We start from the raw sequence: 16,826 nt of genomic DNA on the forward strand, positions 1-16,826 counted from the left end.
TTTAATCCTATGCATTCGGTCACGCTCTCTTATTAGTAAGCATTAGCTCTCTAAGTCCTATTAGCTCCACTGAGAGCTGGGGCTTTGCTTGCGGGGACAGCAGTGGAGGAGCCAACAGGGGTCTGGGGGCCTGATCCTGCAGCTGGTGATGTCCGTGATGCCCCATGTGGCTGTGGGTCTGATCCTGGCCCCCCAGGATCACAGCCATCATGGCTCGGTGCTTGCCTCCACTGCGCCCCTGGCCACCTTCCCAAGCCCCCAGCAGCCCCAGCCATCCTCCATCCTCCCTCCAGAGCCGATGCAAGCCCGGGGCTGGCCCCGTTTCGCCCCTTACTGCTTTATTAAGGCAACTATTTTCTTGTATGCAAAGGCATATGATACATTCAAACCCACTCCCATCTCCTTCAAGTTTTCCTTTTAACCCCACAGCCATCCCCAGGGCTGTACTTTGTTAGAGAATCTCAAGCCTTGGATTTAAAATTAGTTGACTGCTTCTCTTTAATAAAATTATTCCTGCCCTCTTTAAATAGCACAATATGTCACAGAAAGCCGGTGGGTCCGTTCATGAAGATGAGGCAGCTCAGAAAGGAAAGAGAGGAGGAAAAAAAACCCAGTAAAAACACACATCTCCCCAAACCCCTTCTACGTAATCCAACTGAATTAGAGGATTTCGAAGTGGATTTAAAACTAAATCTTGATTAGGGAGAATTTCTCTCCAAGAGCTGCTGCACGGTAGTATTAATGGGAAGTGATCGTGGACAGAGGAAATAGGACAGAAATAACTGAGGGTAGCACATATGCACTCAGGTCTGTGCATGAACTGAAAGAATCGGAGAATTTCTCAGGAGGAAAAGGGAGAAATTAAGCATTGGCATAACGAGACCAGGTGCCACGGGGCTGGCTGGAGAAGCGAGGCGCAGCCAGATCTCTGCTGAACTGACGGCATCTCCCTTTATTCTGGTGGAGGGTTTTGCAGGTGAAAAGCAAGCGGCGTGCACGGCCCGGGGAAAGAGCCAGGAGGAGAGGCCATCTCTGCCTGCTGCCCCAGACACCGGCGTTTGCCCTCCGAGCCCCCCGCGGGCTCTGGGAGCCGACCCCCATGCTCTCAGGACACATGCCTGGAGGTGCCCATGGGATCCTCTCTCTGATGACTGTGGTGTTCGTCCTCCCGGAGGGTAAGTGCTGCTGTCCCCTGGGTGCGGCATGTACCCCATCCTTTGGAGTTATGGTTGTTTGCATCCTCCCTAAATGCTGGTTGTTAAGGTGTGATTTATCCTGGGGATGAATTTGGGGCCATTCCTGCCCTAAGCGATGTAGCTGCGTGTTGGCGGGTTTAGGATGGAGCTAATGTCATCACGTTTTGTACGAAACAAGGGCAGGTGGGCGCGGAGCGTGGTCCAGGAGCCGGGATCCCCTGGGCTCCCCTCCCCCACTCCTGCCAGGGCAGGGACCCCCTTGCCCTGCCTGGCTGTGCAAGGGTGCTCACCCACCTCCTGACAACCCCGTGGGAGCAGACGAGGTTGGGCTCGGCAAGGGCTCTGGGTCGGCATTCAGAGGTGGGAAAAGGCAACGGCAACAGCAAGCCCAACTTGATTTTTGTTGCTGTGATTAATCAACACAGAGATCAGGTGCTGCGTTTGCCTTAAACTCTGTGGATGATGTAAATTAATATCCTTTGAAGGATGGGGTTTTTTAAAGAAATCTAAGAAATGGCTGAGTTCCCATGCTGGTCCAGGACAAGCAGTTCTCAGACACAGTCGCTGACCCTGCACGGAAACACTGAGCTGCCACCGGTACAAGGTGCAAAGCTCTGGGACACACACCAGCGCCACTGTCCCGGGTGTGTTGCCTGGTAGTTGCTCTGAACGAGGATTTTCCTTCTGCTTCTGAGGCGTTTTACCCCCCTGACAGATCCCGCGATCAGGGAATTCAGGGAGAAACCCCAACTGTGCTCCTGCAGCCATCCCTCCGGCGTGGATGCCTCCAACGCAGGCGCAGCTAAAACTGGAGGAATTTGGTGAAACAGGGAAAAGCTGTTTCAGAGACCAGCCGGGCCCTGGCTCGGTGGTGTCTGTGGTTGGGAGGTTTCCCCTACTCTTCTCAAACCCTGTTTCAAAGCTCCCTTGTTCCCACTGCTTGATCCCAGCTCAACTCTCCGGCTAATCTCTGATTTCGCACTGACATCTAGTGGGAGATGCTTTATATTTTTTGGGCCCAGTGGGTAAACAAGTGGGCAGGCAGCTTCGGGCTCTGGCTCAGCGCTTGATGTGACTTGGCAAGGCAGAGAGCGCTGCAAAGCCGTTAGAGAACAGCTAGGAAGGAGATGAAGTATTCTCCCCCTGATAAAATCCAGTTGTGGTTCATCTGGTTCTTGTTTAGTGTCCGGACTCCAGTGTTATGGCTGCAACATCATCGTTGGCACCAAAAACGTGGACATGGGGTGCTCTAACCCAGAGGTGATCACCTGTTCCCACTCCCACCAGGGATTCAAACACCGGTTCTGCATTAAGACAGAGAGTGGTGAGTCTGCCTGGGGGGCTGGGGTCGCCACGGGTGCCTGATCAAGCCGGCGATGCTCGCATCCCAAAGGCAACCCTGCAGCCTTCAAACGGGGCCTGGCCCTGGTGCAAGGCTGGCAGAGCATCACCCTCTGCCCCGCCTGTCACCGCTGTCCCCCTGGCCCTGACATCCCATGCTGTGCTTGCTTTGCAGTGGTCCTGGGCATCCTGCTGACCAGCGGCTGTGCCACCTCCCGTCACTGCCAGCAGCAGGAGCTGCCGGGGGTCCGCATCCACTGCTGTGACACAGACCTCTGCAACGGCTCCCCCAGAGCCCCCCAGCCGCCCCCTGGCCTCACTGGCGGCTGCCTTCTGCTGCCCTGCATCCTTGCTGCCCTGCTCCTCACCTGAGCCCCCCAGGGCTGGGAGGGCCATGGGACCCTCGGGGGGGGGGGGGGGGCAGGAGCAGAGATGCCCCCATCCCTCTCTTACAGGTGGACAGGACGCCTCCTCTCTCCTCTCCTCAATAAAAGGTGCCGAAGGCTTTACCCTGGAAAGGTTTCGGTGATGCCCCGGCGGTAGGGCTGCCTTGCGGGGAGGGCAGGGGCCTGGGGGTCCCCGCTCCAGGCTGGGGTATGAGGACCGCGGGGTCAGGGGTACCCACGGCCACCTGTGGGTACCTGTGGGGGCTCTGCCCACGACCCCACGGGGTGTCGAGCCCAGCTCTTCCCACGAGAGGGCATCCACCGCCCAGGGGGGCTTCGGGGTGCAGGGCTGGGGCACCCACACTGGGCAGCACCTTCAGTCGGGTCCCATGGGATGGATGGGTGGTGGGATGGGGATCAGGGTGCTCACTTGAAATGAGCGGTTTTTGCAGATGTTATCCCAACCAAAGAGGCCAAATGGGAGCTTTAACAGAAAAATCTCATCCTGTACGGATCGGAGCCCGAGTGGCTTGTTCAAGGTCATCATGGGGGTTTGTGGTGGAGTTGGGAATTAAATGCATATGTCTGAAGAGCCAGCCTTGTGCTTTTATCACCAGGGAAACAGCATAAATCTTACTGGTGAGAAATGAATGAAATATTTTTATTCTAATCTTTTTCTTTAGATTAAAAAAATAATGCAAAAGACCTTTTCCATGCAAAACAACAGCTTTTGATGACATTTATCAGATGTATGTCAGAAAACAAGTCAAAACTCTACTAAAAATATTATCTGGAGCACCTTCCCAGCAGAAGCACCTTGGGGCTGATACAAAACATGTTCACATTCTGAAGAGTCGAAATAGTAGGAAATCAGAAAACAAATCCTGTAAAAATGACAAGAACAGCAACACTAACCAATTCCCCCTCTTCCCCCTTTAAATGTTCCTTATGATTTTCAGGGGAGTAAGAAATATTTCCTTGGCAGGTGGAATTATTCTCGCTACCGGTTATTTATCTGTGTGGATGAGTGCTGTGCTGAGCTCCTGCAACAAATCCTCCGCAGCATCAGCCCGCTCCAATGTAATTCCCATGTATCGGCTGAGGCTGGGGACAGGGCTCCCAGCGGAGGGGACAGAGCTGGTGGCCGGGGGTCCCGGTGTGGTGTGGGCCACCTTGTCATCCAGCAGCATCTTGGGGAGAAGCGAGGGGCGAGATGCCGCCGTGGTCCCCTCCATCACGGTCCCCTCCGCCGCGGTCACTGGCCGCCTGCCTGCATCCAGCCGGTGATGCTGCTGGCCCCGCTCTGCCCCCCTTGCCCGGCTTGAGTCATCCATCTTGCGCTGTGTAAGAGGCCTGTTGCAATTAAGTAGGCTGAAGTGCTCCTGAACTCTTTAACCTTTGCCCTGGGATTGCTCCTTTTGCCCCCGGGCTGTGGATCAGCTCCATTGCACTCTCCAAACAGCGCCTGCTACTTAGCTGACATTTCTTTCTCCTGCTGGATCCTATTAGCACCCTGAGGTTGAAAATGCTACTTTGGAGTGTTGTAAGGAATGTGATTTATACTGAAAAGTAGCGGCAATCTATCTTTCCCTATACACACACTACACATGAGGCTGGAGAGCTAAATCCACATCGCCTGAACAAACAGCAACTGGGATAATTGCTGAGGAGGCTTCAGGCACCTAGCGGGAGAGGAGGCTGGCTGGGATGGCACAAGCCGGCACCGGGGCCAGGCGATGCTGAGCTCGGGGCAGGCAGCCGGCAGCAGGGCTGTGTCAGAACCCTGCTCCCCATTGGGATCCCATCCCCACACCAGTGCAAACTGGTGCCGGACACTGCTGGCTTCCAATCAGTGCTGAAGACCTGTTTGGGAGCTGTTTGCAACGGCTTTGGTTGTGGGGCCCATCATCTGCTTCTTCACCCTTTTTCTTGCCTGTTGGTCTTGTGTCCAGGGAAGCCCAGAACTGAGCAGCATTTGCACTGGTTTGCCTGCACGTGAGTACGTATCGCGGATAACGCAATATGCATGGGAGGCGGATGAAAATCAGAACTGAATGGTGCCTGAAGGAGGGCTGATTAGCCTTTATCAGATACGACACACTAACCACTGAGGCTCCTGGCTGGAATACCGGGTTAAAATCTCTGCAGTGTCAAATTTCATCCTCCTAAGCAAAAAGACACTTTCCATAGCGTTTGTGTGAATCTTCTGGATAAGCCCTGGAGACTGAAACTGTCTCAGCTTCATCTGGGCATTAAAAGTCCCACCCACATGTTTAAAAAAAGCCCCAAACCCAGAAACGCAAAAGCTGACATTTACTCTCAAATGCCTTCTTCCCGCACGGCTGCATGGCATCCCGTGTGAGCGGCGTCCTCGCCAGCGCTGGCTGCACCCTAGCAGGGCTGCAGGCACCCTCGTGGGCATTTGCATGCACGGCCCCGCTGAAAGCCAGCAGATCATTTTGCACACGTGAAAGTATGTGCGCAAGCATGCACACGGACGCTAGCACAGTGTTTTCTGGGAGAAAAAGCGGCTACAAAAAAAAGCAAAACCCAACCCTAAGCAGCCTCTGTGTCAAAAGCCCTTTTATAAAAGCCTCAGTAGCTGAAGAATTGCCATTGTTTCAGTCTCCAGTGAGTGCTAGTCTTAAAATATTTCCAGCTCAGAGCAGGCTTTGACATTCTGCCCAGACCCAGGAGAGGGAACAAATATGAGTTCAGAAACGTTTCTACAAGGCACAGATCCTTCTTCTTTTTGGAGACTCATTCAGCATCTCACATCCTGTGGCTATGGCCCCCCAAAGAGGGAGAAACGCCCTGAAACACCCCAAAAGCAGGGTGGTAGGGACTGCTCGAGGGGTCCTGGTAAGGCAGGGAGAGCTGGCCTGGCTTTCATGGCAAGGCACCGGGGTTTACTTTTCATGCTTTTACTCAGCCTTTCCCTTGTGAGCAGCAAATCCATTTTTTTCCCCTAGAAATACAACACTCCAGGCTGCTCTTCTTGCTTGAACGCCGCTGGCTGTGCAGCCCTAGCTCCCCACCCCACTGGGTGCCAGCAGATGGTCCGAAAGTGCAGGCTGTTTAGATGTGGAAATCAAAGAAAACAGAAAGTGTGCAGTGGTATTAACCTCCCTTCGCCTTTTTTTGTGTATTCACCAGTGATCCTGTGTGTGGGGAGTGCAAGTGCGGGAGGAGGAAGCGCTCGGCGCTTCTCTGCCCATCGCTGCCTGCGGGAAGGGCGTGCGAGGGATGGACCACAGCACCACGGTGCTTGCTTCATGTGGTGATAGGAGCTGGGACAGGAGGAGCTGAGCACAAGGGTGTCCCTGGGGCTTGACTGGGTGGGGAGTCACAGCGCTGCTTTTTGGTGTTCACGGCTTCTTACCCTTCCCCTTTCCACCATGCAAAGTAAGGAGAGGAGCTGAGATGTAAGTTACCGGCTCAGCTCCGCTTCTGCAGGCCAAGGTCATTCTCCACCTTCTCGCAAAATCTTTTTTCTCAGAGAAGTGTAGAAAACTATCAGAGATCTGCAGGTGATTGGGATCCGGGTCTGCAGAGACCCCCAGGGTCTGCAGGGTCTTGGTGCAGCACTGATGCCCAGGGCTGCCTCGGGATCGCTGCTGAAAGGCTGGGTGCTCCAGAGAGCCGAGCTAATGTGGGCTTATCTCTGCTGCCAGCACTCCTCAGGCTGGATAAAGGGCAGTGTTTACCCAAGAACAATGTGGGGTTAAAATTTAGTAAGTCCTTGTGCAACTCTTTATAGAGAGGCAGTGAGGACAAATAAACATCTCTTAAAATACAGTCAGTACTCAGGCTCACTGTTTAATTCATTCTCCGGAAATGCATGTTGTTTATAGCCATTCATTGCAGGAGCTCAGAACAGCAGGGGTCTGATCCACTCCAAATTTCAGGCAAAATAATATGATCCTCGTTCTGCTCTTGTTTGTTCCTAGGAGAGAACACAAGGTCAAATTTTCAGCTAGCGCAAAGTTTGCTCGAAACTACGGAATATTTTTTTTATTTGAGGAAGTTTCTTCTCTGCTTTCTCCTTCTCTCTCTCTCACCCTGCCCTCCCCTTCCTCCAGCTGGCAAGCCCGGAAGGAGCCAAGCTGCCAGAGGATTTGGGTTTTCTCCTTGAGTGATAAAGGCTTCCCAGGGGAATCAAAGCTGGGTGGCCAAAACCAGAGGCTCCCAAGGTTAAAGGGTGGGATGTCTCTTATCTGCTCCCCTCCCAAGGAGAGACAAGCAGGGGAGCAACTGTGTGTGGGACATCCAGCTCCCTCCTCCCCGTGGCTGCCCCGTTTGCCCCAGGGGATGCTGCAGCGAGCCCCAGGAGAGAAATCCCCCTTCTCCGGGAGCTGGATCAGCCCCATCCATTTCACAAAGCTGAGAGGGAGCGGTGGCAGCCTTATTGACAGAAAACCATGAACTGGGTCATGTTGCCAATTTGCCTCCCAGCACAGAGCTCTCCTCATGCACAGACAAACAGGGAGCACATCGCTCAGGAGGATGTACAGGGCACAGCGTCCATACTGGTCCAGGGGCTGCACACACACTGGCTTTGCTCAAATGATCCCAAAGCCTCAAAGAAATGCTCTTCTTCTCTAGGACGAGAGCCAAGGCTGCCCTCTGCCAAGGGCTGGGCTTAGGGGGTTTGAATGGAGGGAGAAGGGGGATCCTTGTTCATTTTAACAAACTCATGGCAGTGCTGGAGCCAGCGATGTGCGTGACCTACATACAGCCCAGACCTCCCTCAGCACAATTGATCCATTGGCAAGGGAGCAAATGCAGTGGTGGTGGGAGGACCTGCCCCGCCGTACCCAACCAGCATCACCCCTGGGTCAGCCAGGAGCCGGTGGCACCATGGCCGTGTCACGGTGTTTAACTGCCAGGATGAACCCGCACGGCAGCAGCTTGTCCTCCATGCTGGGTACCATGGGCATCCCACAACTCCAGCATCCCTGCCTCGTACCCTCCATGCCCAGAAGCCCCAGCACAGAGTGACCTGCCCCGGTGGCCATGTATTTTGAGATGTTCTCCTATGTCAGACTTTCCTGTTGTGTAACTGGCTTCTGGTAGGGAAAAGCGTTGGTTTGTACATGCCCCTGGGACACCCCGAAGTAATGCACGCAAGGTTTTGGCTGCTAATAAGTCAAAAGGTGTGCTCTTTGGCTCAGAAGCTAGATTCACATCTTACAGAGCCTGCTAATGGATCATCAGTGGATTCACGTGTCCTTCCTCCCCAGCTGTTGGGTTTATCCAGCCTGGCCACACACCCTTAAGCCTTTTCCTTTGACTCTGTTGTTTTAGCATCTTACACCCTTGGGCCATTCTCGCTGACCTCACAGGTTCTGCTGCAAAGGATGGATATTTCTGTCATAGTTTGCTCTTTTCTGTCCTTCAGTGGAGGTGGTTGGTGGGGTGGCAGGAATATAACGGCAAACAATGGACGAAAGGGGAGACACTGTGGTGCCAGGTGATTAGTTTTGTTTCTCCAAGTCCCCAAATTCTCGCTAATGAAGAGCTAGAGGGAATAAAAATACTGTGTGGTGACACAGTGGACCTTATCCTGCAGTCTGCCTCTCCCCAGGCATGCGGACGCAAATTCACTCTCCTGACTGCCGTGACATTAGGCAGCGAGAGTTGATCCAGGGGAGGATGGATGAACACCCGGAGCGAGAGATCATGATGTGGGCGGCAGCATGGAGGAGGACGGGGAGAGGTGACTGATGGACAGGAGGATGTGTCCTCGCAGTGGGTAACTCCTCTGGGATAAAAGCCATGTCTTCTGGGTGTCAGTGTCACGTCCCTCCCCTTGGGTTATATCTTCTCTATGAGTGCTACCTCCACGGAGCAGCAGACTTTCTCTTTGACAGTAATTACAGAGCTCGTTCAACACAGAAAACCAAACCCTGCTGTGGAAGAAGGAAAAATAAGGCAAGTTAAGGGGTGGGCAGAGTCTGGCATTGCATCTTCCCGGCGGCGGCGCTTTGCTCCGGGGAAAGTGCTGTGCCAAGCTTCAGTTTTACACGGCAGAAATGAATCACGGCAAATTGCTGACGGAGCCTCTGCCACCGTCAAACACCAACTGCTTCGGTATAAAGGGAAGGCGCTGCTGGCCCCCGCTCCTGCCGTCTGAGCACTAGGCTGCTAATTAGTAAATAAGGGATAATCCGATCAATTAAGTGCTCGCTCTGGAGGCTGGAGAGGAGGGCACACCTCTCTGGCCAGGCGGATGGGAAGGCGTGGCTCGGGGCAGCTCTGGCTGTGTGGGGGCTGCCGGGGGTCTCTGCCACAGGATCCTCCTTGAAACCCAAGCAAGCGATGCCTCTCTCCCAGAACAGCTCTCCCTCTCCAGTGAATGTGTGGTTAATTGGGATGCAGTGACTTTGGCCGATGGGATGGATGCTCAGTGAGCCCTGTGTCCCCCCAAGCGCTGGGCTCTGCTCTGGGGGGCAGGTGTGGTGACCACGATGCAGAGAGGTTTTTACGCCTAGAGTGCATGGCCAGGCTCCATCCCTCCTCCGGCCATCCCTCCAGGGATGAAGGGGCTGGAGCCCATCCAGGCTGTGCCCTGTCCTCACCCCAGACCACCTCCCAGCTCATCCCCATGTCACCACAGTGGGTAAATAGCTGTGGGGTCTGGCACCTCATCGGCGAGCGAGGCAAAGGCAAGCTGCAGGAATCGCTGACTATTTCCAGACTTGCAAATTCAACCTCAGGAGAGCAGCAAAAGGAAATGAAAAGCTCACTCGATGATGGCAAGTAGGGCTCTCCCGGGGCTTTGCAGCAGCTGGGGCAGCTCACCTGCAAAGCCCAGGCTAGGGGGACCCAGCTGTGGGTCCTGATCCTGCTGCTGTCCCCATGCCAGCCCCCCTGCCAACCCTTTGCCCCCACAGCTCAGTCCCATCCCAGCAGATCCCTCATACAGGGGGTTTTCTGAGCATCCCTTGCTGCTTCCCCTCAGCTGGCTTCAGCACTATTAAAACATTTTCCACCAGCACTGATTTCAATTACATGTTTTTAAAAAGTCATTAAAGAGAATTCCCCGTGAAATTATTTTTATTTCCCACCTCTCCTGCCTGCCTCCCCATCCCTCCATCTACTTCCAAACTAATGAGATTAATTGAAAACTACAAACATCTTCCAAGGGCCCAAGGCAAACGCAATGTCAAACAAACGTAACTTCCCAAGCTGCGCAGGATCGCATCAACCCTCCCTCCTGCTTCCCGGCTCAGAGCATCCCTCCTGACGAGGGGCTACATTTTGTGGTCTCAGAAGGTGCTCAGGTTTGGAAATCTTTGATTCCACCCCCCACCCACCCCCACGCCCGCCTCCTTTGAGGAAGGAAAAAGAAAGTGCCCGAGGAATGAGAGCTGTCAGATGCAATAATGTGAAATCTCACTTTTGGCTGCAGGCAGGGGGGAGGTTCTCTCTGGTGTGCGGCGTTAACTGGGGGAAATTGAAACAGGAAAGTGGGGAGGGATATTAGAAAAGTTATTCTGCTTTCTCTCAGCCCCAAGCTAAGGAAAGAAAAATAAAATCACCCAAACCCAATAACCTGCAAACCAAACTTGACAATAGCCCTATTCACCTCCCCGGCTTTTATCCACTCCCAGTGTTTGATTCCTCTCATCCCGGTGCTGGGTTAATCAATAGAACAAATCTCCGGCGTCGCACCTATCCTGGCCCCCACGGACTCCTCCAGGTTTGATTAAAGCAAACAGCGATTTGCAGGGCTGCACGCCTCGGAACATGGTGCACTTTTTCAGACCGCCTGGCTACCGCCTGCTCAGGATAAATAAAGGAGAGGGAACAATACGGGAGATTTGTTACTTGGTGGAGCAACCACTCAGCATCACCTTCCCTCCGGCGCTGCTTTAAGCAGAGGGAAGGAAAACCTCACAGCAAGCCCCAAACCCTTCTGAATAACATGGGATTGTACATTTCTATGTATATACACACAGGAAGACGGCGACAATAGTTTTGGGATTGGAGAAAACAAATTTATTTGTATCGAACAACCCCCCAAAGCCCAGTTTGTGCAAACTCCTGGGCACTGATGATGGCAGAGGTGATTAAGGCTGCAGAAGGGACTTGCTCCTTTGCCATGTTGACTTCAGCTTCCCTTACAGCTCAGCCGTGCTGCCAGCCCTTCTTTGTACAGGGGCATGGATGGATTTCAGTGGGACAGTGGGCAAGATGCTGTGAGATGCCCATGGAGGGCCTGGCGAGTCACCCCCCTGTAAGAGCAGGGTGCCTGGGACCGGGGGGGTGCCTGGGGAGCAACGAGCATCCCCCTGGCCTGGCACCAGCATGGGCAGGGGACGGGGGCAGCCGTGGGGCGACCTGCCCTGCTGCCGCTGCAACAGCCAGGCCAAAACTGACCACGGTGGTTCCAGTCCCCGGCACCCTCTGACAAGCTAAAACCCTCCAGTTTATTAAAGATACATTCCTACGCTAATAAAAGACGCGTTGTCTGGTGGCGGAGAGGCTGCAGGATGTTATGGTTGGAATGTTCCTCAGCCTTTATGTAATTAAAAGCCCCACCAGCTGTGGATCTGTGAGAAGCTATTCCGCGCCCCCCCCCCCCCCCAGACAGACAGACTTGATGTTTTCTGTGATCTCCATGATGTCACCATCTCCCCTTTGATGTGTGCAACCGAGGAACCGCCGAGGCTCACGACTCCAGGGGGATATTTGTCTGAGTATTGCTCATTAGATGACCCAGTAGGATGGAGGCAAGATTAATTGCAGAAGGGAAGAGACCGATTCGTGCATCCATATTCATTAGCACATTAGGGCTTGGTGGCTACTGTGGTGAGCCAAATGCAAAAATAATAATAGGACAAAGTCACTTCCCTGAAGATTTCAATAATGGGACAAAAGGGTGGATTGTTTTCCCCATTTCATGTGGGGATGATGGAGACACAGAGCAATTAAAGGCTTGCCTTTACATAATAAAGCAGACTATCCCACAAGGGGCATGCAGTGGAGCCAGACCCAGAGCAGATCCCTCCTGATCCCCACTCCATGCTTCCACATTCGTATAACATGATGAAACCACAAATTTGCAGTGGTTTCCTTATGTAAGTCAACCTCTTGGACTGGCTGGTGGCAAGTAAGGTTGCAGGGGTGGCCGGGGTACTCAGAGCAGTGATGCTGAGTGCTGCTGGAGCTGGTAATGATGGACCAGCCCTGGGGTTTGTGGGGCAGGAACGAACTGGGGTCTGAGCAAATGGCCTCAGGAACTCAGCCCTCCCCATGCTGACTCTTCTGACTCCACAGCCTACAAGCCAACCTCCTAAAATCGCTTGAAAACACTTTGTTCCTATTCTTTTTCTGACACCCTCACTCCCATCACCATGTTGGCGTGCTGGAGACAAAAGGCTTTCCCATGGCACAGCTGAGATGCTCCCCAGGGATGCCTGGCCCCTCTCTAGTGACCAGGATTTTCCAGGGGCAGAAAAAGCTGGAGGCAAAATCCTGCTGCCCATTATAATAACATAAAGGAGCATATTTTATGCAAACCCTCAGATGTGTCATCTTCAAGCTCTGGGGGTCCGTGGAGGACAGCTGGAGCCCCTCCTTCTGCCCAGGCTTGGTAGACCATTATGCTGGTGGCTTCTGAGTTGTTATTCTGGGTTAGATGAAAAACAGCCCCATGACAGCAGAGAGGGCAGAGCACAGGTTGTAGGAACACTATGTCCCCTCTGCTCACACCCTGACCGCTTGCTGGGGCAAATACCGGTCTCAAGCCTCTGAGTGAACATTTCTGCAGATATTTACCCTGCAAGCAGCCCAGAACTGGATTAAGATAAGGTGAGTGCTGGGACGATGTGGAAATGCCTGTCAGGCCTACAAACCTGCAGGGCAAATTAAGCAATCATGTTCCCAGGACATACATAAAAATAAGTAAAAACCACTATTAATCCATAGCAACAAAAGGACATAGCATGGCAACAGCAGCAACTGCTGCAAAACAAAACAGTAACAGGAAGAGAGGAAGGGAGAGAGAAAAGCAAGCCCTGCTCTGCTCTGCAGGGGTTTTTAAGGTAAAGTGGGATGTTGCATCCCAGGTTGGTGGGAGTTAGTCCGTAGGCTAGGTGCTGATGCGAGGGATGGGCTGTGCGGTCCTGCATCCACCTCTGCCCAGCTGCCAGGCTCCTGGGGGATCCGGGATGCCTGGTTTGGCCTCTGGAGCAGGGAGGGGGCTGCAGCAAGGCGGTGGCCATGGCACAAGGCAGCGGTGATGGCATTTCCCAGGCTGTCCTGAGGGCAGGTGTGACTGCCGTGCTCCTCTGCGGGTACCTGAGCCTGTGCTCGGGCTGAGAAAGGTCCCAGCTCCTGATGATGGTCCATGAAGCAGGGCTGAGGATAACCCCCCATCGTTTTGGAGTTTTTTTTCTAATTGCTGTTGAGAAAATGAAAACAAACAAAAAAAAAGGCCAGCACGGAAGGAACAGTCCTCAATAGCAGCGCACAATCACTCCACAAAGATGAGCTGCTCATGGCTCTTGGCACCGTAGAGGAAAAAGAGCCTTTTACTCATTAGGACTGACATGTCATGGGCTTGTTGGATTAAATAAGTGAGCCCAGGAGTGGTGCTGCTCCTCAGAGGCAGCCCTGCTGCTCTCCCACCCTTCGAAATGATGCTTTCAGCTCTGATGAGGGCAACCTCCTCCCTCCCGGAAACAAACCTGGGATAAACTCATCATCAAAACAAGGCTTAAACCTTGTTTTGAACCCAGGTAATGGTGTGCTGTGCGTGCGTAGGACGAGCATGATGGAAATAAGCCCTAATGGGTGTTAATTTGAAGTGGTAAGTTTGTGAGTCAGGCGGTGGGGTGCAGGGGGAGGAGTGGGCAGGTGGCATGATGCAGGGATGAGAAGTGTTGCTGCTTCTGCTGCCTGCTGAAAGGGGTTCTGTACACTTCTGGCACGGCAGGCCAGGCCCAGAGCACCCCAGTGACGTTAGGTGGGCTTGGGATTTGGAAGGAGAAAGGGAGCTGCATGGAGAGTCAGGAGGGGATTGCATAAAGCTGAGTTACAGGCAACTTGGCTTTATCAGAACCCACGTTCAATGGATCGTTGTTAAAAGGAGGAGATTTTCCATGCTGTGAGAGCCAAAGCAAATACAGTGAAACTTAATTAAATGCTTGCCTGCTAAAATAATAATTTTCTCATGAATTGAGGAAGGTAAAGTACAATGAGAGATGGACCTGATAAAGGAATGATGATTCTCCAGTGTGCCTGGCAGAGGTGCCTGGGTAAAGAGCACAATAAAGCAAGTTTTTTTTGGTGTGGAAGGTTCTCCACTTTTTCCCCTCATACAGGTCCACAAGTCGGATGCCCTCCACAGCTGTGCTGGCTGCCAAAGCCCTCACGTACTGCCTGTGACATGAACACGCACATCCATACGTCCAGTGCCGCTCTGCACACTCAGCTCAAGGGATGGTATCGTCTGAATTACCGACAGCGAGTGGAAATACTAGGGCTTGTCTGGAGGAAAGAGAAGGAAGGAGGCAGGGAGGAAAAATCTGTGAATAACTGCAATTCTAATCCTGCTCTTGGTTGCTGGTGCTGGGGAGAGGGAAGGCACCTCATCTGGTGGGCCTGGGGCCACTTCTGCGCTCCAAGAACTTCTTTAGTGGGGCTCCGGACAGAAAACAATGTCAGCTGGAAGAAAGCCCTTCCAAATAAGAAGTGAATGGTAATATCATCATCATACAGAGAGCCCGGGAGAATCATTTCAAAAGGCAAAGCTGAGGGGAAAAAAAAAAAAAAAAAAAAAATCTCTCTCGAACAGTGCACCTGCAGGACCAGCTGCCCGTGAGCGTGCGGAGCACGCCTTGCACGCGCGTGTGCACCCCTACGGCACAGCTGGAGTGCTTGCTCCCAGCTCGGTAAGGACTGCAGGTTTCGAGGCCAGACAGAAATTTCTTTTGAAAGCTTCTCTCTAACTGTTATTTCCATTTAGAAGGACAGGAATTAGGATGGATAGATGGCTTCCACCTTGGGAGGGCTCCTCCCCACCGCACCCCGCCGGCAGGGTCTGCCTCCGCTCCCCCGAGCCCTGGGGCTTCAGCTGAAAGGAACCTCCCAGAGAGATGCTTTCCAGCTCTCCCCAGGCTGCAACAGGCATTAGGGCATCAGTGTAACGTTGCAAAATGGGCAGAATGAGAAGCAATTCGGAGTTTTTATCTTTTTTTGACACTTGGCTTCATCTCAGCACAGCTGGCTCCAGCTAGTGCATTTGGCTTCTTGGGTTTGACTTGGGTTTGTGGGTTCAATATTTTTATATTGAGGCCTCAAACCATGGGGGAAAGGTTAGGCCAAACCCCTGCTTTTCCATTATTTTAATAAATGTAATCATTTGAAAAAAGTTTAGTTTTCTGGCCTCCTCCAAATGCAGCTATTCTTTCTCTCTCCCCACCCCACCCCTCCTCACCCCCCCCCCCCCCCCCCCAAACCCCATAAACCAAAAGAATGAATCTGGACCCTACATTACTTGGCATTCACTCTTTTAGATGTGCTGAACATTACTTCATACCTGAAATTACAGAAATAAACCTGTTAATAAAATAGAAACGAATAACTTTTACCCTCTTTGTCTTTCTCTGGGAGTCAGGAATGGCTTAGTCTGTACAATAATTGTACTGTATGCATGGCAAAAAAAGTTATTGACTCCTGCCATTCCCAGCCCTTCCCCACCAAAGGAAAAAAAAAAAGTTGGCAATAAATTTAAAACAGTTTTATTTACCTTGAACTACTCAGCCAAGAATGCACATTATTTAGGGACTGGAATAAAAAGCCATTCACTCTAGTTCAATTGGCCATTTAGTTCAATTTGTGTGTGTTACTGCAGGTAATTACTATGGTAATAATGTACTGTAATCGACGCTGATTTGGAACTTGTCCTGTTTCTGTATTAATAATAAGTGCCATATATGTACTAATTACCAGTTTGTTACCATGGTTATTTGCGTAGATGCCATGTTAATGATACCCTGGAAACATAAAGCAATCACATTTTTGAATTAAATCTTTGTGGTCTCTTTAGTGCTAAAAGCCCAATTCACATAAAATAATGATGAAGAAAATGAGATCATCGTCGCTGACTTGCCAGCAAGCTGATTAGCTGCACTGCATAAATATACGATTTTACCATACTGAAAAATTAGAGCCTCCAAAACATTTTCCGTGGTTGCTAAGTAACTTCCCAAAGATTACATCACTTACAGGAATATGCGGTGCCAAATCTGTCATGCACACGTATTTATAGAGCATACAGCGCGGGGAATGTATGCTCGGCGGAGAGGGCTCCGGTGCTGCCATAGGTGTAAGCTGCTGGCTCCCCGCCAGAGAGGGGTAGATAAACAGGCATCCCTCCCCTTTCCCGACTGACTCGCTCACGCACCCCTCACTCCTTGGAAGGAGCCAGGAGGTGATCCAGACACACGTATTTTTGGGGATTATTTAAAGCCAGAAGGGACCTCTGCTATCCCTCCTCTACAATAATTTCACGCTGCACGTCCTCCGCTGGCTTGTATCGCTTCTCCCCTTTGAGTTGAGCCGAGCAGCACATTTTGGGGGATGATTTGTTGGAAATGTGTACTGGAAGGGACAGGGCTGGCTACTGCTGCCTCCCGGTCCCAGCCAGCACCGCTGAGCATCCCCGCGCCGGGTGCACGCTGGTGCAGGGCAGGTGGCCGGAGGTTTTGCTGTGGGACGATGAACAGCATTTGCCCCTGCACAGCTTCTCCCTGCAGCCTGCCACCCGCCTTGCTCTGCAAACAACCTGCTGTTCCCACACCACAGATACTTTGCTGGCCATACTGGATCTACATTACAAGTAAAAATAGTTTATTGGCAACAAAAACATTCCCTTTTCCCTGATCGTGCA

General features: G+C 52.3%; 1 protein-coding gene across 1 annotated transcript; it reads left to right on the forward strand.

Moving 5' to 3' along the window:
- The first annotated feature begins 268 nt into the window (after positions 1-268).
- Positions 269-3,647, forward strand: LOC130155139 (ly6/PLAUR domain-containing protein 1-like). Its single transcript, XM_056352105.1, has 3 exons — positions 269-1,175; positions 2,380-2,520; positions 2,713-3,647. The coding sequence occupies exons 1-3, from the start codon at positions 1,100-1,102 to the stop codon at positions 2,907-2,909; spliced, it is 414 nt and encodes a 137-aa protein (XP_056208080.1). The 5' UTR covers positions 269-1,099; the 3' UTR covers positions 2,910-3,647.
- The last annotated feature ends 13,179 nt before the right edge of the window (positions 3,648-16,826 follow it).

Source organism: Falco biarmicus, chromosome 9 (genome assembly GCF_023638135.1).
Source record: "Falco biarmicus isolate bFalBia1 chromosome 9, bFalBia1.pri, whole genome shotgun sequence".
In the NCBI taxonomy this organism is placed as follows: domain Eukaryota; kingdom Metazoa; phylum Chordata; class Aves; order Falconiformes; family Falconidae; genus Falco; species Falco biarmicus.

What these genes read in the sequence shown, in the direction of transcription:
- LOC130155139 (XM_056352105.1), top strand. Translation starts at nt 1,100, where the DNA reads ATGCTCTCAGGACACATGCCTGGAGGTGCCCATGGGATCCTCTCTCTG. An exon ending in GGTGTTCGTCCTCCCGGAGG is followed by an intron (nt 1,176 to 2,379) that starts GTAAGTGCTGCT and finishes GTTCTTGTTTAG; the next exon opens with TGTCCGGACTCCAGTGTTAT. An exon ending in CTGCATTAAGACAGAGAGTG is followed by an intron (nt 2,521 to 2,712) that starts GTGAGTCTGCCT and finishes CTTGCTTTGCAG; the next exon opens with TGGTCCTGGGCATCCTGCTG.